This window comes from Lacerta agilis, chromosome 1 (assembly GCF_009819535.1).
Source record: "Lacerta agilis isolate rLacAgi1 chromosome 1, rLacAgi1.pri, whole genome shotgun sequence".
NCBI lineage: Eukaryota > Metazoa > Chordata > Lepidosauria > Squamata > Lacertidae > Lacerta > Lacerta agilis.
Genome location: NC_046312.1, coordinates 6666568 through 6691236, shown reverse-complemented (window position 1 = coordinate 6691236; position 24669 = coordinate 6666568). Strand labels below are relative to the sequence as shown.

The following is a 24669-nucleotide window of genomic DNA, read 5'->3' as shown; positions in this document are numbered from 1 at the left end:
GAATTCTTTGTAAATATAAGTATAGTAATGTGGTAGTAAATGTGTGGGAAAGGCTTTCTTGTATACTTTTATGTGGCTGATACTGTGATGAAGAAAATGCATGCTCCTGTAAATTAAGCCAGACCAGTAAAACAACTAGTTGAGAAGGACCATCTTTGTGATTTGTAAGAATATCCAGCAGAGTTGCCTATTCCTGATAATATATATAATACATTGGTCCACTAATTGGGAAGCAGAGCAGCCTGCCTCAGATATGAAACCTAGGAAGTGCAAGAGACTTAGCCAGTCAGCAAGTCTGTATCCATGTTCATGCACGTTTCTAACACATATATAACTTTGGGTGAATAGGCACAGGCACCAATATCAGTCCCTAGGGATGGCACTGAACTGTTGATTTTTTCCTACTCTGTGTTTCCTGTTTCTTAACCACAGGAGGATTTCTTTTGTTCCATAACTGTTAAGGTTACTCAAGAAGAAGCATCTGAAGAAGTGTGCATGCACACGAAAGCTCATACCAAGAACAAACTTAGTTGGTCTCTAAGGTGCTACTGGAAAGAATTTTTTATTTTATTTTGTTTTGACTCTGGCAGACCAACACGGCTCCCCACCTGTAAAAGGTTACTCAAGAGTCTTTGTTTGGCGAGGTACTAAGACTTTTAATATGCTCCTGACAAAGTACACAGTGTCAGTTGAATACTTTATTTTAGTAAGTATTAGGGATGGTTGAATCTGTCCAGTTTGGTTTCTCTCAGTTTCTCATTTTCACTATCTTAAGTTCAGTTCTACACACTTTCACATCAGTTTGCTTAAAAAAAAGTCATGAAATTTCACCAGCATTTTCATGCAAATTTGTCATAATATACACATTTTTGCAAAGCAATTGCCCTCCCAATATAATGCCATTTTTAAAATTTATTTTTTTAAATAATCACAGGTATATGCATTTTTATGCACACTTTACCTAAGTATATATTTTGTATGCATTACTTGGTTGGAGAACTGCATTGCAAGATTTGGAGAAGGAGTGGAAATTTCAAAGGATGACTTTCAGTTTCTCTATGGTTTCTTTCAGAATGTGTGAATTAGGTAGGTTTGCCTTTAAATGTGAAACTATTTCCCCTTGCTTATCCTTGAGAAGGATGGAAAAGCATTTTTATAAGTATAGGATGCAAGAATCAAAATGGGTGGTGATTTTAAGCCAGGGCTTGCTGTTTGAGTGTGCATGCTTATGGTACTTTTACATCTGGCGTGATGTTGCTGATGCAAACCAATCTCTGTCCTCATATACTAATCACTGGCTTAAAGTAAGTAGGATGTACAGTATAGGTAACAGAAGCATGGAAGCCCAGGTTTCTGTGCCGTGAGGGAAGGCAGAAAAGAAGCTCAGGCCTGGAAATCAGCTCCTGAAGTCAGCCTTATATATAAATGTTTAAAATAGACTGCATACCTTTAGGTGCTTTGCTTTCAGAAAAAGAAAAAGGGAGGGGGGAAACTAAAGGTACTGATGGTGGCCTATTGCCCTGAAAGAGTTCTCATGCTTTGAGGATACTGAAATGTTTAGGTGACAAACACACTTTCAAACTGCCCTAGCACTCTGCATCCTGTCCCCTTCAAAGAATCAATTTTTATGGAAGATACAGTATATTAAAAGGGCACTTGAGAAGCTTCTCCTTAGGATTGACTTTGTTCCTCAGGCGTAATACTTTGATGCAGAGCACATGTTTTTCAAGGGATTTAGAAGCTGCCTTCGAGTGCTACAGTCCAGCTAAAATGGGAACTGTTGTGCTCCTGGTTACATTAGTACCGGGTACCAGCTATTTGGTATCCTGTGCTCAGCCAGCACCATCTTACCTACTCCTCTGCCTAAAATCACAAAATTAAACATCATAATGCAAGAACTGGGACATGCTCACTAGAGCCCAGTGCAACTGCACATTACCGCACAGTCTGGCACTCATGCTTGCCATACCTGGACACAATCCCTAACACCAGCACCAGTCAGGATGCCGAAAGAATTCTATGTTGCTGCTAACACCTTACCTTCTTTTGTTTTCCCTTTCCTCACTTTCTTCTGGACTTCTGTGTTGAAATTGTTCTTTAACTTGTGTTCTTTAACTTGTGACTAGAGAGCCAGTGTGGTGTAGTGGTTAAGAGTGGTAGACTCGTAATCTGGGGAACCGGGTTCGCTTCCCTGCTCCTCCGCATGCAGCTGCTGGGTGACCTTGGGCTAGTCACACTTCTCTCAGCCCCACTCACCTCACAGAGTGTTTGTTGTGGGGGAGGAAGGGAAAGGAGAATGTTAGCCGCTTTGAGACTCCTTTGGGTAGTGATAAAGCGGGATATCAAATCCAAACTACTATTCCTCCTCCTCCTCCTCCTCCTCCTCCTCCTCCTCCTCTTCTTCTTCTTCTTCTTCTTCTTCTTCTTCTTCTTCTTCTTCTTCCTGATATTTTAACTCCCTTGAACACCTTTTGGTTGATAGACAGGATACAAATGTAACAAAGATGCAAATAAATAAATAGGTCTTCAGGGATAGGAAATATTCTTAATTATTCTTCTCAGCCTGGAGCTGAGAAGCTATAACATATGAAGGTAGACCCATAAAAGCTTTGCCCAGCTGTGGATTTTGGAGTTCTTATTTCTAATGGATCATGATCTACCTTTGCTATTTATGGTTTCTTTTCTATATGAAGTTTTCTGAAGGAAAAGAAAATCTATATAATGAGTGAATATAAATGAATAAGTATGTATTGATGTATAGATGGGTTGGGTTTGTGTAGGTACGTTCATGAAGATGCTTGGGAGCAGTGGGTGTTGATAGAAATTAGTGTTTTATTGAACTGTTACATGGTGCATTTTTACTGACTGGATAGGTCACTAACAGAGGCAAAGCTCTGTTTTCCTGCAGGTCAAACACCTGTATTATCCAACTGAGTTGTCTGTTTCTGTTTCAGTGTATCTGAAGAAGTGTGCACGCACACGAAAGCTCATGCCAAGAACAAACTTAGTTGGTCTCTAAGGTGCTACTGGAAGGATTTTTTTTTATTTTTTATTTCGTTTTGAGTTGTCTGTGTTTCGTTTTTGGTTTATTTCTTTGTTTGGTCCATTGTTTTCTCCCTAGCATTTATTGTACTACTTGCATCTTTGATGAAACTCATTAAAAACACAGGTGTTCTTATTTTATTTGTGCAGTGTTGTTACCTATTCAATACATTTGCATGTATTCATACAAGGCAGCCGTGTGATGAAACCTTGACTGGTTGACGACTGTATGATGGTTTTATTCCCGGGTCAGTGGGAGTGCTATTTTTTGGTGAGCGTTTATGCTGGTAATGTCCTTTCTAATAGTAATAGCTAACTGTTCTCTCTTTTCACACACACATTCCCCCAACATTGAGACATTCTACTTCCTCTTTGCTTCTGCGAGTGATTAATTGACCTGGAAAGAGACCAGAGGCCATCAAATCAGTCTCCTGCTTCATTTCATCTACCACCCGTGCCCTTCCCACTCCTAAAAATACCCCCTATAGTTTGTATGCCAAAACCAGAAAGCTGGTATGCTGTAGGAAAGTACTATTTGGTTGTGGCTGCAAAGACATTTACACTTAAGGTCTTAGTAAAGAATGCAGGTACTTCAGATATGCTGACTAACCTCACTTCCTGTCCCCCCCCCCATCTGCAGTGACAAAATATTCAGTCTACTGGGATGTTTTGAAAGAGCTCCTCTTCTCTCCGCTCAGGATATGCTTCTCAAGTTATTTAGTTTAATAAATAGGGTACATTTACATCAGTCAGTCTGAGGATAGATGGGAATTGCAAGACCTCCAGCTGATTCCAAGAAAAGAATCTATGTGTATGGCAGGACTTTATGCTCACAAGGTTTCTTTTCACTCAGAGACGGATGTAATAAATGTATGTGTATACTATACTTCTGGCATGACACAATAAATTGCTTTTAGATCATAATGTGCCTTGTAAGAATTTATCTTTTTTTTTTTTAAAAAAAGTGAGAACTGACCCTGAGCAGACAAAAATGGTTTAGGGCTTTTTTCAAGCATGGTCTGGTTCTTATTTTATTTCTTGGGCCCATATATGAATCTATCAATGACTTGCCCTTTTTACCAGTCCTGTGCTCTAGAAGGAAGAAGTGGGGTCCATAATGCAACACCACAGCTTTGAAGTTTTTTTTAATGGTAAGCAATAAGAATCATTCTGGCTATGATCCCAGATTTCCTTCTCAGAGGCTTACATTGAACTCTCTAGGACTTCCTCCTGGGTAAATACAGACTATACCTTTGTAAATTTACCTGCAAAATTTATTTTATTTCAAATATATAATTTACTTTAGAGTAAACATACATAGAATTGTAGAGCTAGAAGGGACCTGAGGATCAGTCCAACCCCCTGCAGTGCAGAAATCCTGCCCACAGCCATCCCTGGGTGGGCTTGAACCACCAATCTTCTGGTTAAGAGCCAGACACACTGACTCACTGCACCACAGAAGAACATAGGATTGTGCTGCACATGTCTTATTTGCCTTTGTTTCCTTTGCTGTAGCTTATCTGAACTTAAACTGCCAGACTTTTACCCTGATCTGGCTGCACTAGGGAAAATAAATATTAAATGAAACAGAGCCTTTTAAATTTAAACATTATTCTAGCAGTTCACTCCTCTTGAACTGTGATTTAGAATTTTTGAAGAGATCTGAGAATGGATTTAAACTGAACATTGCCTCCGGGCAGAAAATGACAGCATTGTTTTCACACACACACTTGGCTTGAACAGTCTTTTACAAGTTGTAGCCCTGAGGCTGTATTTTGGATAGGAGGAGTCCCGGAGGCTTCACTGAAATTTGCGGTCGGCCCAGCCCGTCTGAATAGTTCCTTGCAAACCTGTTACAGTTAGATATTTGTGGACTTCTCTTTAAGTTTAATAAAATTTTATTACGTATAGCAATCGCCTGGTTGGCACACAATGCTAAGCCAGTTACAGGTAGGTAGCCGTGTTGGTCTGCCATAGTCAAAACAAAATAAAAAATAAAAAATTCCTTCCAGTAGCACCTTAGAGACCAACTAAGTTTGTTCTTGGTATGAGCTTTTGTGTGCATGCACACGAAAGCTCATACCAAGAGGAGGAGGAGGAGTTTGGATTTGATATCCCGCTTTATCACTACCCTAAGGAGTCTCAAAGCGGCTCACATTCTCCTTTCCCTTCCTTCCCCACAACAAACACTCTGTGAGGTGAGTGGGGCTGAGAGACTTCAGAGAAGTGTGACTAGCCCAAGGTCATCCAGCAGCTGCATGTGGAGGAGCAGAGACACGAACCCGGTTCACCAGATTACGAGTCTACCGCTCTTAACCACTACACCACACTGGCTCTACACTAAGAACAAACTTAGTTGGTCTCTAAGGTGCTACTGGAAGGAATGCCAAGCCAAACTATGATCTAGGCATGAAGGAGCAAGTGAACAGTAAGAAAGTCACAGCCATTTTACTCCTACCTCAATCCTCCTGCTGCTGCACTAAGTCATGGTTTGTTCTTAGCATTGTATGTGTTCCATACTCTGGGTTGCATCAAACAATTACAAGCTGTAGCCAGGGTTTGTTCTTGGCTTACCGTGTTCAAACTTTAAAGTGAGTTTTCCATTATTCTCCAATACAAATGGGGATACAGTTGTACCTTGGATCTCAAACGCCTTGGCTTCTGAACAAATTGGCTCCCGAACGATTGAAACCCGGAAATCAGTGTTCCGGTTTTTGAATGATTTTCAGAAGCCGAACATCCAGCAGACTCCCGGAACACATTATTTTCGAGAACCAAGGTACGACTGTATTATATACTACACCACACACAGACATGTATATACCTTCAAGGCAACTCATTGGTGTGGTCGTCTTTCATAACTTGTTGAGACGCTCAAAGGACCTGAATGATTTCTTTGCCTTATCTCTAATAGAACTGCATAATACATTGCTGCTGCTCTCTGGTTTATGCAGTAACCGGGTTAGACATTAGTACTGTAGTAGCTGCCTTGGGCAGCATTGCATATGAGTAGTTGTTCTACCTGATTTGTGGATTTAGTATACGCCTCATTGTACTCCAGATATGTGGAACCAATGTGTGTTTTAATCTGTAATTTTAGGTTATACCTTTAGCACTTTATCTTAATCATTATGTTTTTTATTACTTGCTTTATTTTGTTAAATAAATGAATAGTTGTCGCCTACCAACAAAAGTCAAACATAGCTGCTGCTTAAGTAAAATTACCGGTAAATATGATAGTAAAATATGCACTGTAAACCTTTCTGAAAATGCTAGTCTACTAGTGACTTCTGATAACAATAAACTATGAGCATAAATTTTGCAATTCATATACATAGTGGAAAGTTTCTCAGCTGTTTTTAAAACCACGTGGTTGGTTTTTCTTCACTTACCTTGCCGTAGTGAGCCCCTTAAGAGGAAAGAAAAGTTTAGTTAGCTTTCATCAAACTTAATTTAGAAAAAAGTTGACATTCCTTCCTTGCAGGTAGGCAGGTCTTTCCTCCACTCCCAACCCCCTTTGTCTTCCTCTCTGCCACTGCATGTGTGGTTTCCTATGGCGGGGTGTGTACATGTGAGAGCCTCTGCAGTGGAGAGGGATGGGAAAGATGTGCAAGGTGGATAGAGTGAGACAAGATAGAGTGGGTCTTCTGGTCTCTGCTACCTATTTTCCCCTAGGTTTGGGAACTCATGAGCCGTAACCACATTAGGTTTCTGGCTTGTTGTCTGTATTGAATTACTAATGCAATAACTGGAGTAGAGTGTCACACTTTCTCCCTGGTCTGCCCCAAGCCAAAAAGAGCATAACCCGAGTTTCAAGTTCTGAAAGGATTTGAGGCTTCCAAAATGTACTGCAAGAGGAAAGTTTTTCAGCAGGCATAAAAATTACTGTTGGTATGTTGCTAATATAACTTAGTAGGTTTTCCAGGATCACTTCAGGACATTGCGTGTCTACTGATATATAATAATGTCCAATATCTTTAGTTCTCGTGTCAAGAGAAAAATGAGGACTCAAATTGTGTAGGGGCTGCATATGCCCTGCCCCAGTGTCCCTGTGGATGGGGACCGTATTTCCTCCTAATTCACAAACAACTGAAGGGGAATTGTTTTCTCCAAACCTCGCTGCCTGCTCCATGCCTGTCACATGTAATGCCAGGTTTGGGGATGATTGCAAGATAACAATTGGGACTCTCAAAATGTGCTCCTGATTGTTCCTTGGCAAGTGAGGATTGCTGTCAGTGCCAATGAGACTTTCAGTAAGCTCTGGAGGGATTTGCTGTGCTACAGGAGTCCTGCTCAGGGACTCCATAGGGAAGCTGATCCCTTCCCACAGTGGGGCTTGCTGTAAGCTCAAATATTCCTTTTTATCACCAGCTCAAATTCAACCAGGTTATGCAAAAGTGTGGTTTGAGCTGTGCCTGCAAAAGGAAAAAAAATGTATTCTGGCATCACCTAATAGATTATGGCACTACATGATTGACAGGTGGGAGGCCTGTCAAAATGACCCGTGTAGGGTGGGGCAGGTCAGATCCCCCCACCTCTGGCTTAGAATGTTTCAATCCTCAGGGTGTGAACTCTAGATTCTGTAGGGGAAGGGGATTAAAGCCATGCATATAGGCTAAATAAATAATATTCAGTGTACCTTAGAAGTTGTCCCCCCCCCTTTTCCGTTTTGGTGCCATCATTTTTCTTTTTTGCTTCTGAGAGGAAAACCTAGGACTGTGTCTGTCTGTCTGCATGCCTCTACATTTCCTCTATCTTTCCTCTGCCTTAAGGATTACGGGTCCTTTTTAGTGGGAAAGAACTTTTAAAGGCAGGTGTACAGATGGATACAGTGGTGCCAAGTCCCAGCGTGCAGCTGCTGGAAATACAGCAGGTGTCTCTCGATCATTTGGCAGGACTTTCGCCTTCTCTAACCCTCCAGCAGTAGCTCCCATGGTTGTCTTTGCCTTCTGGCACAAGGCTGAGGTGGCAGCCCTGCCCAGCTTTGTGCTTTAGCAGGAAGGCAGGGAAAGAGCTGCTTGCTTAGGAAACTTCCAGACATGAGTTTATTGTGGAATTGTGTGCTTCTGGTGCTTGGAAGTTTTTGCACTGTTCACAGGATCTCATAATCACCTAAATGCCAGCCCATACTTTATTTAACAGCCAATCCAGCTTTTCCCCTACTGAGGAAAATCTGACATGCACAATGGGCTATTTTTACATCTTCAGATGCTGCTGGTGTGAAAGCCCATTAACATGTTGTTGTTGTTTGTTGTTGTTTAGGGTGTTTGTTGTGTGTGTTAATGTTTCAGTGGGTGGCCTTTATTGCTACACCCTGCTTCCATTTATTCTTCACCTGAACATAGCCTAGCCATGGTTTTATAGTGGCACCAATCTACAGGTGAAACTCGAAAAATTAGAATATCGTGGAAAGGTTCATTTCTTTCAGTAATTCAACTTAATAGGTGAAACTAATATATGAGATAGACTCGTGACATGCAAAGCGAGATATGTCAAGCCTTTATTTGTTATAATTGTGATTATTATGGCGTACAGCTGGTGAGAACCCCAACTTAACAATTTCAACTTTGGGGTTTTCATCAGCTGTACGCCATAATCATCACAATTATAACAAGCAAAGGCTTGACATATCTCGCTTTGCATGTCATGAGTCTATCTCATATATTAAACTCCAGTAGCTAATGGAAACAATTGCTTACATAAATGGACTTTTCCACGATATTCTAATTTTTCGAGTTTTACCTGTACATGAAGTTGGTCGGAGTGGTCATTATGAGATTCAGGGAGATGTGTCATTAGAGTGCTGATGATACTGACATCTATTTCTCTGGAATATCTGAATTGGGAGAAGCCATTCAAGTCCCGGGCCAGTGTGCCAGCTCTCAGTGGTGGGCTGAATGAGGACCAAACAACAACAACAACAACAACAACAACAACAACAACAACAACAACTTTTATTATTTATGCCACCCATCTGACTGGGTTGTCCTGAACCCTTTCAGAGTATTTGAGACTGATTCCTTTTCCAGTAAGATAAAAACTATAAATAATAAATAAAGAATAATACACAAAACAACCATGCTGATTACCTGATGCTTGTTTTTAAAATAAAAAGCCATGTTTGGTAAGAACTAAGGTGCTGGAAGAGGGGTTTCCCACCCCTTTCTGCTCATTTTTTGACCCCAATCAAAATCATCCTCATGCTGTCATTTGTCTTGTGGGGGTAAATCTTTTAAAATCTTTTTAAAGATGTCCACAAATGTTGGCTTAGCTTACTAGGCACTTGTGTTTGGTTGCCATTAAGAAACAACAGGAGTCTTTCTCTCTTCTTGCTTTGAGGGGGCTCCTGCTGTTTCTCACCAGTTTAAAAACTGGTGGTATTTTAATAGGTTTGTTTTTTTTGCAGTCATAGTCATTTTGCCTGCACAGGTTTTAAACATATATTTGTAACCATAAGGGCTAAAATACTTCTTTAAAAAGAAAGCTGAGATATTAAATACATTACATTTCTACCAGTTCTGTGGTCACCTTTTTGTGCTTACACAGAAACATGGAACATGTGCTGCATCTTTTTTTGGCCCATGCCATACAGAGGGTGAGAGAGGGTTTATTTCCAAGGGCAGAGTTTGATGAAACTACCAGTAAAGCCCAAAACAAAGGCAAAATTGTGTTTGTGGACTTAGTAAACATTTGGGCATAGTTGGTCTAAGAGATTACTGTTAAGTCTAAGAAGCATGTCATGTGATGGAAATTTTTTGAACCCAGTAGCTGTGGATTTTTCTTCTTCTCAAAGTTCAAAGGGGATTTTTTTGCAAGCCTTCATAAGAAAATTTATCACTGCTTTCTAATCTGTAAGAGTGTGTGATGCAACATTCCTTGGAGCAAAGAATGGCTGTGTCCTAGTCCATTAATGCTTCTGCGGTGCACAGTCATCTTTTCGGATACCCTCAGGAATGAGAGCCATATTGTTGAAAGCAACTTGAAAGCACCCTAAATAGGGATGAGAAGCTTCTTTTCCAGACAGACTTCTATGCTTTTTGAAAGGGAGAAATCCAACAGCTGATGATTTCTGGAGATACAATATGGAAAAAGTTTCACCTGCTGAATTTTTGTCTTTTAAAAGCATAGGAAGCTGGGAACCATAAACTCTCTTGGATATTCTTGGCAATTTGTTGTGTCTGTTTTGCTGCTTCTGCATTTCCAAAGCTGGGGAGACCCCTTCCCCACCTTTCACAATGTGCTGAAGTTTTGAGCTGACATAATCTTCATTTTCTGCATGCTTAGTGTGGCATGAGATTCCCCTGCCCATATTCTCTTCATTTCATGGGGAATTGAGGGCAAGGAATTTGCTCGGCATCCTGGCCAGAGGCTATTGCTCTCGGTGATCAAATCTGTGGAGGTCTTTTGGGATTACACAGATGATGTGGTGCTTGTAGCACCAGAAAGTGCACCAGTTTTACAGTACTGCTAAGAGGGTGGCGCCGGAAAGGCAGTTGAAGGAACCTTGTTCTTGAATACAGAAGAAAAAGGGCCTCAAGGCTTGTTCATTAAACACAATGAATATGTAATCATGCTTGTTTTTCAAAGCCCCAGAAAGGCTTGTGGGAGGAAAACTGCTTACATTGAGGAACAACTCATTTAAAATGTGGGTGGGCAGAACATGGATTGCAGGCTGATTTCAGGTTGACTGTCTTTAGCACCTTGCTTCTGCCTATGGCTATTGAGGCTTCCTGGTGCTCAGAATGCTTGCTACCTGCCCTTTCTGAGCTACTGAAAAAGATGGGGTGGAGTTCATTGGCATAGTGAGGGGTAAATACATGAAGTGCCTTTGTGGAGATTGGCCGAGGAAATCGGTGCGTCGGTCTAGAGTTGGGGAAGGTAGAGATGGTTGATCATGTAATAGATATGGAGCAACTGCAGATGGCTAGGAGATGACAGTGGCAAAATTCCAGTTACAGGTGGGTAGCCGTGTTGGTCTGCCATAGTCAAAACAAAATAAAAAATTCTTTCCAGTAGCACCTTAGAGACCAACTAAGTTTGTTCTTGGTATGAGCTTTCGTGTGCATGCACACTTCTTCAGATACAAAATTCCAGGTATCTGAAGAAGTGTGCATGCACACAAAAGCTCATACGAATAACAAACTTAGTTGGTCTCTAAGGTGCTACTGGAAAGAAATGTTTTTGTTTTGGTTCAACTATGTCAGACCAACACGGCTACCTACCTGTAACTAAAATTCCAGGAGTGTCACATAGAGCTTGATAATATTGTGGTCAATGCCATAGGAAACTACCTTCTATTGGATTAGATTATTTGTTAACTGATGCTTTTTAATTGGTGATATTGAGGTTCGAACCTAGGACCTTCTGCATGCATAAACCAAGCTCCCTCCCCCCAACAAAAATTTTCTTCGAGTGTGCAGAGTTTGCTTAAAACAGAGGTTCTTGTACATGTAGCTCTGTGTAATTTTATGACCAGATTTGCAAAAGAACCCATTCTTCCTCTAATTCTTTTCTTCAGTCTTCCTGATCCCTCTCACCCCAGTTCTACTTAAAATAAAGCTAGTGACCAGGTGGAGAGGGGGGATCATGGTGTTAGAAGAGAAGAAGAAGAGTTTGGATTTGATATCCCGCTTTATCACTACCTGAAGGAGTCTCAAAGCGGCTAACATTCTCCTTTCCCTTCCTCCCCCACAACAAACACTCTGTGAGGTGAGTGGGGCTGAGAGACTTCAAAGAAGTGTGAGTAGCCCAAGGTCACCCAGCAGCTGCATGTGTGGAGGAGCGGGGAAGCGAACCCGGTTCCCCAGATTACGAGTCTACCACTCAACCACTACACCACACTGGCTCTGCCTTGAGCCTTGAGATGTTTTTAAGCACAGGAAGTGGCAACTCTCCTGAATATATACGTATCCAAAGGAGAAGGTGAGTAATGCATCACTTGAGTGTGGCATTCCTTCTTCCTTTGCATTAAAGCTTATGAAAGGGCAAAAATAATGAATTATGCATTAGATCTTCCCTATAGCAGTTTGAGAAAACTGGGATAGGAAAGCTAATCGGGCACAGGGTACCTGGAACCTCGGTTTTGGTGCCAAAACAGAATGTCTAGCCGCATTTGCTCAACACGAAAAGGCGCATGTGGAGCCAGGTGGAGAAATCAGGTACCAAACCTGGCACCCGGACATCTCCACTTCCTTGCAAAAGGCCAGTTGCCAGTCGTAAAATGTGACTGGTGCCCGACTTGTTTTGAACGCTGCCCTACAGCAACCGAGAACTTAGGTTTTAGTGTTGGACACACTTTCACATGGCTAACAAGTTTCTTCACCTCAGCAAATCTATAGGCAGCAAACACTGTGTCAATTAAGTCTCCAAGGACTTCCAAGCCCACTCTGATATGAATGGAGGATGTTTTGAGGTTATATAGCATCAGTGATTGGTGATTGTCTGGTGTGTATATTCCATCTGGTATGCAAAATGAAGTTGCTGCTTCTTTTTACAGTTGCACAAATACTTCATTTACTTAATTGCTCTTACAATTAATACTGCATTAATTAGAATTAATACTTAGAAATAAAACAGGGTGGGAAATCTATCCTTCCCTAATCTACAGTTCCTGCTAATAAGGGTTCAGCTGTGCATATGCTACCTTTACTTCCTGACTGAGATATAATATTGTAATTAATGGAAACCGTTAGCTTGAGAATGGCGTCGGATAAAACTGAGCAAGGTGGGCTGGTGTTTCCAACCATATCATACTGTCAGGCTTCAAGGTTTTTGTTTTCAACGAGTTGCCTAAAATGTAGCCTCCTGAGTGCTCAGATTAGTTCGTGGCTACGGCAGAGCAGTCAGATAGGGAAACCGATGGCTTCCTTGGGAGCAGGCACTGAGTTTAAAGACACTTCATGCAGCCTTTTTATTTCCACATGCTTTTATTATGGACATCTTTTCATTGTTTTCCAATCTCTCTAAGATGTAAACACAGTAAATATTGGTGGTGGTGGAGGAAGTACAAATGCAAATCATGATGTAAACATTCTTGGCAGATAAATGCACACCACAAGATGCTGTATTGCCCAGAAGTTAATCAGGCTAAGGTTCAAGTTCAACTAAGCTTTGGGGGGAAACGGTTTATAGTTGGGGCGGGGAGCCTTGCGTGCTCCTTTTTTTGGTATGCACCATTTGTATTCCGCACTCATAAAGTGAGAGATTATAATCAGGACTGTTTCTCATTTTACCTTCTAAAGACTCAGTATAGTCTAGTGAATGATACCCCGTATTTGAAGCTATGGGAAAATGTAATATGAGGCCGTAAAAGATCTGTGTCTGACTCGCAGCAAAGAGACCTGCGTGTGACAAGACACTAGAAGCTGGGCATCTTTTCCCACAGTTTATACCTGTAACATTCACATGCCTGGACTCTGATGTTTACCAACTTGCTTGCCCGCCCTTGTGGTGTTGGATTTACCTAAGCAGAGATAATGATGAAGGAACAGATGACTGACTGTTCAGGCTTCAAGTTTCTTAGGCCTTCAAGTTAAAACCACAGCTTGAATTGTGCCTCAGCAGCTTGGAAAAGTGGGTTCAAGTTCCAACCCCTCTCCTGTCTTTTTGTTGTTATTATTGTTATTATTATTATTATGGATCTAAAAACAGCATAAACTAGAAAAACATGATCATGGGCAATCGTGGTTTAGTAGGAATGGTGATCATCCTCGTCAAAGGGGCCACCATATTATAACGATTCCAAATTAAGGCAGGACATGAACTTGCCTGTTGGTTCAATCATTCCTCTGAATGGAGCTGCCTTCTATTTACTAAGTTGTTGTTTGCCGTTGTTGGCATTTATTTATTTCATAGAATTTATGCTCTGCTTGATTGTAAAAACAACAACAACAACAACCCTTGAAGCAGTTTACAAAGTATTTATTTATTCAATTTAGAAGTCGCTTACTGCATCCAGACTCTCCAAGTCACTTGCACAATTACAGGAATGTAAAACAACGAAAAAGAACAATACCATATAAAACATACAATAGCTAATAAAACAGGAGCAAAAACATATAATCAGTAAATAGCAAGCTAAATCATCATAATCTTTCAAACGCCTGGGAGAAGAGAGAAAACAGTGCTACCTTGTGTTACGTACCGTCCCCCTTACAAATGCTGTGGGTTACGTGCTCCGCTAACCCGGAAGTAGATGCCCCTTGTTGTGACCTTTGCCCCAGGATGCAAGCGGAAGTCACGCTCTGGCGGCGCGGCAGCAGCGGGAGGCGCCATTAGAGAAAGTGTGCCTCATGTTACGAGCGGTTTCCTGTTATGAACGGACCTCCAGAACAGACTAAGTACACAACATGAGGTACCACTGTATTTTACCTGATACCCGAAGGATGTTAATTATGGTGCGCAAGAGGGGAGCTACAACTGAAAAAGCTCTCTCCATCTTTTGCCATCTTCCACACTTCCCTCGGCTGAAGACTAAAGGGCCTGGGTAGGTTCATATCAGAAGATGCATTTTGGAATACTGAGCTTTACAAGGTTTTATAGGTCAAAACCACCACTTTGGACTGGACTTGAAAATATACATGCATCCAGTGCAGCTGTGGCAGGGTCAGTGTTATATTTGGCTTGCCTAGAGACTTGGCAGTTGGGTGGTTGCATTCTGTACTAGCTGCAGTTTCTGGACAGTCTTCAAAGGCAGCCTCACGTAAAGCTCCCTGCAGTAATCCAGTCATTACGTTGCCATAACACAGATTACTGCTGTCAGAAATCCTTACCCAGATAGTGTTGTAGTTGGGTCATCAGCCTAAACTGATGGAATGTACTTTGTGTCCCCCAGGCTGTCTGTGCCTCGGGTAAAAGCAGTGGATTCATGTATTTTAATCTTTTGTTGGAAGCTGCCCAGAGTGGCTGGGGAAACCCAGCCAGATGGGTGGTGTATAAATTATTATTATTATTATTATTATTATTGATCCAGGAGGAACCCTAAACGACAGACCCTCTCTGTCATAGGGCATGTGACTCCATCTAGAGCAGGCTGAATAATATAATGGTCAATGGTATTGAAAGCTGCTGAGAATTTGTTTGTCCTCCCTTTCCCCCATGAAAGTCCCTCCACCCAGTCCATAACACCAGGGTTTGAAGCTTGGAAGGGGGTTGGACTGGATGGCCCTTGTGGTCTCTTCCAACTCGTATGATTCTATGATTCTATGAATTAAACATAGAATGTTACCATTTGTGAGCATGGTTCTTTCTGGTGGCTGCTTGATTTTCACGGGAATAATCTGATGCACATGCCAGTTGCCCTGTCTGGACTGGGTGCTCTTTCTGGGTTAAGTCATGAAATAGTGACAGGGCAGTGCTGTCACTATGCAGAAGTGAGTGAAGTTCAGAGTTCTGTGAAGCTTCTTGTACTTAGGTCTCCACTATCAATGCTGAAAAATGCAATGGCACAATTCAGGCCACTGGGTGAGCAGCATCCGTGTGCCAAGGGGGTGAAGGGAACTTGAGCTTTATTGGAGATCTGTTTCCTACACTTGCGTGTATGCCAACATCCTGCAGTTGCATGGGGCAGTGGTGTGTGCGCTGCCTTGTCTCCAAAGCTTGTGCTCCAGATTATTTTGTTTTTAAAATGTGAATGCTTATGAAGGATGTTGCTGAGACTCTGGAGTTCCTTGTTGATGTGGAGTGGTCAAGACTTTTACTTTTTATTCAATAAATAGCCTCTATTGTTTACCACACTTATCAGTTGCCTTTTGCACAGTCTCTTTTCCTTTTATAATTAACCACGATGGGAAGCACCAGCTCTTCAGATTATGGCTTCCTGTGGTGGGAGCAGAGCCTTGCCAAAGTAGTTCAGTTAAATGGTCTTAAATCCTCTCTTCCCTGCTCTTTTTCTCGACAGTGCATAGAGCGACAGAGAAGGCTGTTTTTCCTACAGTAATTATCTGCCTTATCTTAGAGATGTGTGCATTCATAGTCCCTCTTCAGACTATGGAAATGCTTTTAGAACCCTGCTGTGTTAATTTCTGAAACGAATTTATTGCTTAGACACAGCTCATTGGTAGAGCATCTGCTTTGCCTGCAGAAGGCCCCTGGTTCATTCCCCAGCATCTCCAGGTAGGACTGGGAGACAGCCTCTGCCTGAAAGCCTGTGTCGGTGTAAACCAATCATGTCCAACAGGTAGATCGTGATCTACTGGTAGATTGCGGGGGGTTCCTGGTAGATCCTGGTTGACTTCTGGCCCCTGAGCGATCTCCTTACAAAAAAGCAAAAAACCCAACTTTGGTTTCCTAAAAAAAGCTCAAGCTCCACAACTTTGGCTTCCTAAAAAAAGCTCCACAACATTGGGTAGTTGACTGCCAGTCTTTTTACGACAATGGGCAGATCACTGCCAGTTTTCTTATGCTGTGAATAGATCAGTCTATTGGGAGTTGGAGGTCCCTGGTGTAGACAGTACTGAGCTAGATATACCCAGTGGTGTAACTCAGTATAAGTTAGCTACTTGTGCTCCTGAGTATCCTGTCAGTAACAAAACCTTGAACTTGTTAGCTAATATGCAGCCAGTTCAAATCTTTCAACTGGGTGTCTCTATCAGTTGCATTTTCTCCTTGCTGCAGCTTCTAAACCAGGTGCAAGGGTACCTCCACATACAGATCATTACAGTTGTCTGATCATGAGGGTACCAATATATGAATGACCATGAGAAGTCTGTCGCTGCCCAGTAATGGTTATAGTTTGTGCACCAGCCAGAAGTTGGTAATGAGCTCGAATACGCGCAAACTGCAGCGTTCGCAACCTGAGGTATGACTGTACTGGCAAATTTAAAGATTGGGATTTAATAAATCCAACTTTTAACAGAACACATAACGTGTTTCCCCTAAAATAAGACGTAGCCATAAAATAAGCCGTAGCAGGATTTCTACACGTTTGCGAAATATAAGCCATACCCCCAAAATAAGCCACACCCCCAAAATAAGACATAGTGACGCGGTGCCTCGCCTTTAAGATGGCCTGGATAGCCATGGCCATGCAGCGTACCAGCGCGGAGCGGTTAAAATAAGACATCCCCCGAAAATAAGCCATACTGTGTGTTTTTTTGAGCAAAAATATATATGACTGTGTCTTGTTTTATGGGAAACACGGTAGCGATAAAGTAATTGATCAGATGCATTTAAGTCTATCTGCATTGCAAATGGAACATGTCTAAGTTTCTACAGAGTGATGTGTGCACATCGGGAGGTGGTTTAGAAAAGGGTCAGGAGATACTAATGTTCCTCTTCTAAGAATGTGTGGACACATTATTCGTATGCTTAAACCTCACTGAGAACAACAGTTTCACCCAAACTTGTTGGGCTGCCATAGATCTTTATATGTAGGGACGAATGATGGATGCAATACAACAATGTTATAGCCTTCCATTACTGACTTGCTGCATAACAAACTAGAGTTTGATCTTTTGAAATGGTGAACAGAGTATCCCTTGCTATAAATAGCTGGGCATAGCTTCAAATGGTTGTGAATTTTTAAAGCCTTGCATAATTGACTTTAAACGCTTTTAGTAGTTCTTTATATTATAAGCTAGAAAGATGTCATTCCAACATTAATGACATATGAAAGCCAGCAGTAGGGGGTTTTGTTGTACTGCTTCTATTTTTTTAAACCATTCCACAAAGGACCAAATGTTAAAGCTTGCTAGCAGCTGCAGGCCTTCCAGGCAACTTTAATAAACAAACAAACAAACAAATAAATATATCTGTAGCTTCTACTGATAAAAAGAAGACATCAATGTCAATAAAGACTCTTAAGTAGAATTGAGAATACTTGGGCTTTAGGGAGCAAAAAGAATTCAAAATGGGGTGGTTGCATTGCTACAGTTATTGCAGAAAAAAGTAAAGTGTGCTCAGATTAAGAATTACTACTACATATAAAAGATTGGTTGTGCTAACTTTTCTACAGAACAGGTATAGAAAAAAGGTAGGCTTAAAATGTATGTTATGGGATCTTGTGTGTATTTCATTTACATCTGTATTTACCTACAGTGTGGGGCTGAATTCAAAGTTTACAGAATGTTGTCCTAATAAAATAGAAAATTCTTTCCAGTAGCACCTTAGAGACCAACTGAGTTTGTTCTTGGTAAGTAAGTGGAATGTTCAGAAGCTTTGGTTTTGGGTTGAGTTGAAATATCAGATTGACCCTTTTTTTTTTTTTGCAAGCTGAAACCTGCCTGCATATTTTGCAGGGGCTGTTTTTTTTTGTACACTTCCCGTCTATAACTGCTTTAATCAAAAATTATTCAAATGATTTTATATGATTTTTCACAACTCAAGGCATTATCTAACTACTTGATGCCTCGAGTTGTTGTTTCATACCTTTCTGGTTTTGAATGTGAAATGTTGTCAGCAATGGCATTACTTGCAAAGTGGTTTTTGATAGCTCAGTTAAGTGATATTTTATTTAGAATACTAATCTGCTTTGCAGCCTCAAGAGGCACTCTCATAGCAGCTTACGAAATGTTCTCAAAGTAAAATCATGCTAAAATCTAGCACAGCAGAGAAAGGAAAACTATTGTTGGACCAACTGACATCCTATCCTGCTATCATGGCCTAATGGTCAGGGCTAATGGAATTAAAGTCCAGCAACATCTGGAGGGCCACAGGTTTCTCAATTTCGTAGTGTAGTAACAGAAATTACAAGATTATTCATGCAGCATTTCCTGCCTTCATTGTCCTTTCCTGGTCATACCAGGCAGCAGCTCCCACCAGAATTGTCTTGAGTTGCAGAACTCAGCTGATAATGAAAACAGCCCTTCCTTCCTGGCAATTGCCAAACAGTGGGTCTTCTGAGGCAAGGGAGTTGGGGCCAGGGAGATGGAACTTGCTTTGCCTGAGTTCTATATTGTTTTAGGGAATCAGAGCTGGGCCAACATTAAAGTATGTGGAAAGCAAGTGGAAAACTTTCATAGTTTGAGCCCATATCTCGTTGCCTTTTTTCTCATGCTGCTGTGGTGACTTGTATATCTTGGAAATACATGACTAGGACCAGTCCTATAGTTCTCTTCTACCCTGAATATTGTCTTCTCCCAGTCCATCAATATTTGAATGGGAAGAGATGATTCAGTTGACCCCATCCACATATTACCAGAGTGGTGTGGGAAGAATCTCTTGGGAAGAAGCACATCCACATTGTAAAGACAGTCTGGCCTTAAGTTAGACCATGGCTATTTAAGAAGGTATTAGTGTCAAATCTGTTTTGCTGCTCTGTGGTATGGGTTATTCTCTGGTTTTGGTGTGGTCATACATATTGATTCTGTGCCTACGTAGTTCCTTATTTGGGAACATTCTCAGCCTGGGCTATGTGCCCCCATCAGCCCACCATCCAGTTTTGTTTTGACTGTCACTGCAGAATCCTTGTAGGAAACTGCTTGTCTGATAATTACCTCAGGGGACAATATTTTCATTCTTTCTTTGTATATTTCCACTTAAATTTCTCTGTACTAGTCCATTTTTAGTATTAGTCACCATTTGGTCATCGTCCAGTTGGCTACAGTTACTATGCCTTTTGTTGGGGAAAGAGTTCCTCTGTAAAGAACTATTTATTTTGCATTCTTCCACTGTGTGTCTCTTGGTCTATCTGATGATTAAAAACAAATGCATTGTTAGCCACTTTGACTTTTACGATAAAGCAGGATATATATTCATTACTGCAAATTCCCACTTTATGGAAATTTGCAGTGATGAAATATGGCTGTGAATCAGTCGTTCGGATGTTGGAGGGTTCAAGATAGATAAAATGATGTACCGTATTTTCCCGTCTATAAGATGCCCCCATGTATAAGACGCCCCCTATTTTGGGGGACTCAGATTTAAGAAAATGGGGGGAGATGGCCCAGAGTATAAGACGCCCCCTAATTTTTGACATTATTTTTTAGGAAAAAAACCTAGTCTTATACACTGAAAAATACGGTATTTCTTCATGCAGCAGGTGAACTGTGGACTATGGAACTCCTTCCCACAGGAGGCAGTAATGACTACCAATCTGGGTGACTTTAAAAGAGGTTTAGATAACATCACAGAGCACAAGGCTGTCAGAAACTACTAGCCATTATAGCAGTGGTCAGAAGCAGCATGCCTCTTAATACCAGTTGCTGGGAATCACAAGTTGGCAGAGTGCTTTTGTCCTGCTTGTAGATGTGTCATTGGCCTGATCTAACAGGCGCCTCTTACGTTCTTAGGTTGTAGTTACAGGTAGGTAGCCGTGTTGGTCTGCCGTAGTCGAAACAAAATAAAAAATAAAAAAAATCCTTCCAGTAGCACCTTAGAGACCAACTACTGTAAGTTTGTTCTTGGTATGAGCTTTCATGTGCATGCACACTTCTTTCGTTTCAGTGTATCTGAAGAAGTGTGCATGCACACGAAATCTCATGCCAAGAACAAACTTAGTTGGTCTCTAAGGTGCTACTGGAAGGAATTTTTTATTTTTTTATTTTGTTCTTAGGTTGTGTTCTTCAGCACTCCATTCAGTTTAACTTGCTTCTTTTGTTGGAAATACTGTGAAGGCCCTTAAAGTGCTAAATGCATTATCTTGTTTTTCTTAAAAAAAATTCCGTGGTGCCTCATGTAATGGAGCTTTTTCATCTACATTCCCTGAATAACTGCTACAGAGTGAAAGACAAAAAGGAGAAGCATTGAACATCTTATTGTGTGTAAACACAGTTTGTGTGCAAGGCGATGAGTTGAGGATAAATTTAGGGTTACTTTTTATTTTAATATGACACAGCAAGGGCTAATTCATAAATAGTGTTTACACTTAGCATCATTGTGTTTTGACTTTTTGGGGGGTAAGAACTGGGTTGTGGGATGAGTGAAGAGGAGTGAAAGCAACATACTGTAATTAATTGTCTACACTCTTCCTATAGTAAAGAGTGACGAAATTGTGCGAATATAATATTAGACAGAGCTAAACTAGCAGACTGTTGATGGGCAGGATGGTTTACATGTGGGTAACATGTGGTGCCAGCTTCAGCAGCTCCATTTATTCCATTGAGTGGCTCACTTTGTGTTTTGCTGTTGGGACATGGTGTGTGTATAAATATGAATGTAGAATTTCCACTGGTAATTACTCCTTTCAGGACTGAATGCTAGGATTCTATCATTACATAGCTAAGTTTACACTTTGTTGTTACAGGGGACTTGAATGCAGCTGCTACTAATGGAAATGATCTTATTGGGGTTATTGGGTTGTTGTTTTTATTTTGATTATATATTTTGTGGTTTTATATTTTGATTTTGTTCTGTAAACTGCCCTGAGACCCCTGGGTATAGGGCGGTATATAAATTCTAATAATTAATAATAATAATAATAATAATAATATGGTGGTATATAAATTCTAATAATTAATAATAATAATAATAATAATAATAATAATAATAAGGTTTTGTGCTTATTGAAATCAGCTCCTGTGCTTAAAATCCATAATAAAAACTGAATGTTATTCAAGAACTAAGGGAATGTGTGGTTTTAAAAACTCCACTGCAAAGTGTTGGTTCTAAGTAATTTATAGTGCGGAGTTCTCAGCACAAAGCAAGCAAAGTCATATTTCCATTGAGATTGGGTTATTCATGGGCTATATCTGAGCTGGTGTCAGACAGATGAGCGCCTGTGGGAGATTTTGGAAACATTATTCCATGATGAGCTTTCGATTAGCTAAACAGGTATGGCTAAATCAGCCTGTCATGAGCTTTCATATTGGTATGGCTGGCTGGGCAATTTTGAAGCCTTTTGTTGGCAAGCATTAGCTGTCTCCTGCAACTTCTGCTCTGTTTTAACTAGACACAGTACTTGAATTAAGCAAAATCTTGTACTTAGAATAGCAACAAGCTTAGTGGACAGTAGTCTATACGATCATGAATGCCAACCAGCTTAACAAATGGCTTGAAAATGGAGGGAGTACTTCCATTTCCATAGAAGCAGACCAGTGGTTCCCAGGCTTGTTCTTCATGGGCCATTGAACATTGCTGAGGCTCTTGGTGAACCACTTAATGATTTTTCTGCCTGCTGTAGCAATTGTAATGCCCTTTGCTGGATCCTGTATGATTTTTAATTGCATTTTTATTACTTGTTTTATTTCTCATGTATTACCATTTCAAATTTATAGAATTCAGATTGTAATACGATAAAAGAAGCAACAAAAATACAATTTAAAATCTATATAAATAGTTCATACTCTGGATACGCCATCTCCCATCTCCCATCCCTTAGCCACAAATCCACAAACACATTACAAGTCATCTGAATGAAGTTTGCATGCATGCCACTGGTAGTCCACAGTTCACACTTTAGGAATCCATGACTTAGACCATGCATCTCTCACTGCCGTCTTTATGATTTTCAACTTTCTTTTCCGCTACACATAAAACAGTCTCTCAAATAACTTTTTTGCACTTGTCTTCCTAGGTACAATGGCTCCCTCCCTAATGGTGATAGGGGGCGTAGGAAAAGCAGGTTTGCTCTCTATAAGAGACCCAAAGCAAACGGTGTCAAACCCAGCACAGTTCATGTGATTTCAACACCTCAAGCATCTAAGGTAAGCACTTAAGTCTCTGAGATTGCAAAAGGATGCTGATTTTGCAGAATATTGGTGATTAGGGGTGGAATTCAATGTTGCAGTCTTCCAATCATTTGAGAGCACTGCAGTTTGCCCAATGGAATGATTCCCTTCTCCTCCCCCTGCATGCTTTTCTTTGATCTCTCTCTCTCTGCCCTGTTGAATAAGCAGAAGTCCTTGTACAGGGCTTCCGCTGATGGGGCTGGTTAGGTGAATCCCCCTCTCCTGTGTTTATCTGCCTTGCCATTTGCTTGTCTTTCTAGATATGTGTCTCCTTTTGCAGTTGGAATACATTTGTTAACTGAGAAGATGTTTTTTGGTTCCATCAAGAATAGTGTTCTGCATTCTCTCATAGCAAAGCCAGTTAACCAAAGCCAGACCCCACTCCTCTTACTGAAAACCCAATTCATGGTTAATTTTTTTGTTTGACAGGATATAGAACTTATTTAGTTATAAAGTTTATATTTCTCTTCCCTGTCATGCTCTACATAGCTAATATATCACTACTATAAACTAAGGAACAGCTTTTTTCTTTCTGATATATCTTTTTGCAAGACCAGTTCATCAGTGTAGTTGAGTTTTATATTTTCTCTTTAAAACCCCGCCCAAGTCTCTGATACCCAAAGCAAAAGCCATGTGGACAGGGACTTGGAAAGCTGATTGTGTTTGGTTGTGTCTGAATGACACAGTGGATAGTGGACTCAGGTACCAATACTGGAAAAATCCAACACACCTTGTTGCCCAGACACACAGAATTTGATTATAGCATCCCCAAATCTGAAATACTCTCAGTCCATCTGCTAGGCAACTATATTGAGATGATCACTGCAGATGTAAGGGCACATAAAGATAGCCTAAATGAAGGAACAATGTGGATATGAAACTGAGTACTCAAATTAAGCTATTCACTCTTATACCATGATGGCAATTTAATAATAGCTATTGGAATGTTATGAGTCCATGCAATAGCCGGCTGTACTTCATAAATTTCGAATGTTTTTTTCAATAAAATTCAAATGCCGGATCTAAACATCATCTTACTTAGAGCAGACAGGAAAGGTGGGCTTCTTCTTAGAATGTGCAGAGGAGATTAGAGGTCTGTCCTGCTGTCTGTCTGTGTAATGCCATTGGGAGGAGTTTAGATTAAAACTGAAAGGCTCAAGGAAAAAAAATAGCTGTCTAAACATGATCTGGCATGGTATTCTGAAGGACACTTCTCTTCTGTTGAAAGGATGAGCTGAAATAGGGGAATCCTCAGTTCCTCTGCTGTAGGGGTTTAACAGGTGACTAACTGTTGTTGTACTCAGAGGCATTGGTTTATTCTTGTATTCATATTCTGCTTTTCTTAATACCTACTTGCTTAACAAAAAGGAACTTTGCAATGTCCGCCTTCATGTTTAGAAACCTTATCTGGTAATTTTTTAAGCCACAGATGATGTACAGATTTCTCCATGAGCAGAATCTTTCTCCATGGGACGTTGCCCATACTTCCGTAATGATGTCACAGTTGAGGAAAGACTAGAGAGTTTCTGGGTTTCCCCTAGTGCAGACTGCATTATACCGGTAGCTGACTAGTGTGACGAAATTCACAGTAGGGCTGAGCAGCTTGAATCTAAAGCATACCTTCTCCCTCCCCATGTGTACATTCCTAATGTAAGAAGTTATTTTATTTGCTTTTCAATAAAACAAGACCTTCAAAGAGCCAAATAATAGCTATTTATGGAACGCATGCAGTGGTTCTGTATGATATTCACTCTGTGAATTCAGATAGAAGAATATATAGATTTCCAGAATTGATGGAATGTTCTTTATAAAGAATAAATCTTTGTGATGTAATGGAAAATGATATATTTTTAGCAGTTCTGACATAAGGCGAATCCACCAGAAAATCTACTTTCCCAGATAAAAGGATATTATTATTATTATTATTACTCTGCCATTTTCCCAGACTCAGAGCAGCTTACAGCTAGAAACATGCAGGAGGGGAATCATTAATTTTTAAAAAAATCATTAATAGAATTTTATA

The 24669-nt window shown here is 40.6% G+C and overlaps 1 protein-coding gene across 2 annotated transcripts in view; it reads left to right on the top strand.

The window, feature by feature from the left end:
* The window catches only part of PELI2 (pellino E3 ubiquitin protein ligase family member 2), an 80154-nt gene that overhangs the window by 4990 nt on the left and 50495 nt on the right, over positions 1-24669 (top strand). For both annotated transcript variants that reach the window (XM_033168954.1, XM_033169037.1), the window contains exon 2: positions 22493-22622. In XM_033168954.1, coding sequence (XP_033024845.1) covers positions 22493-22622 — 130 coding nt within the window. The remainder of the gene's footprint in view (positions 1-22492; positions 22623-24669) is intronic.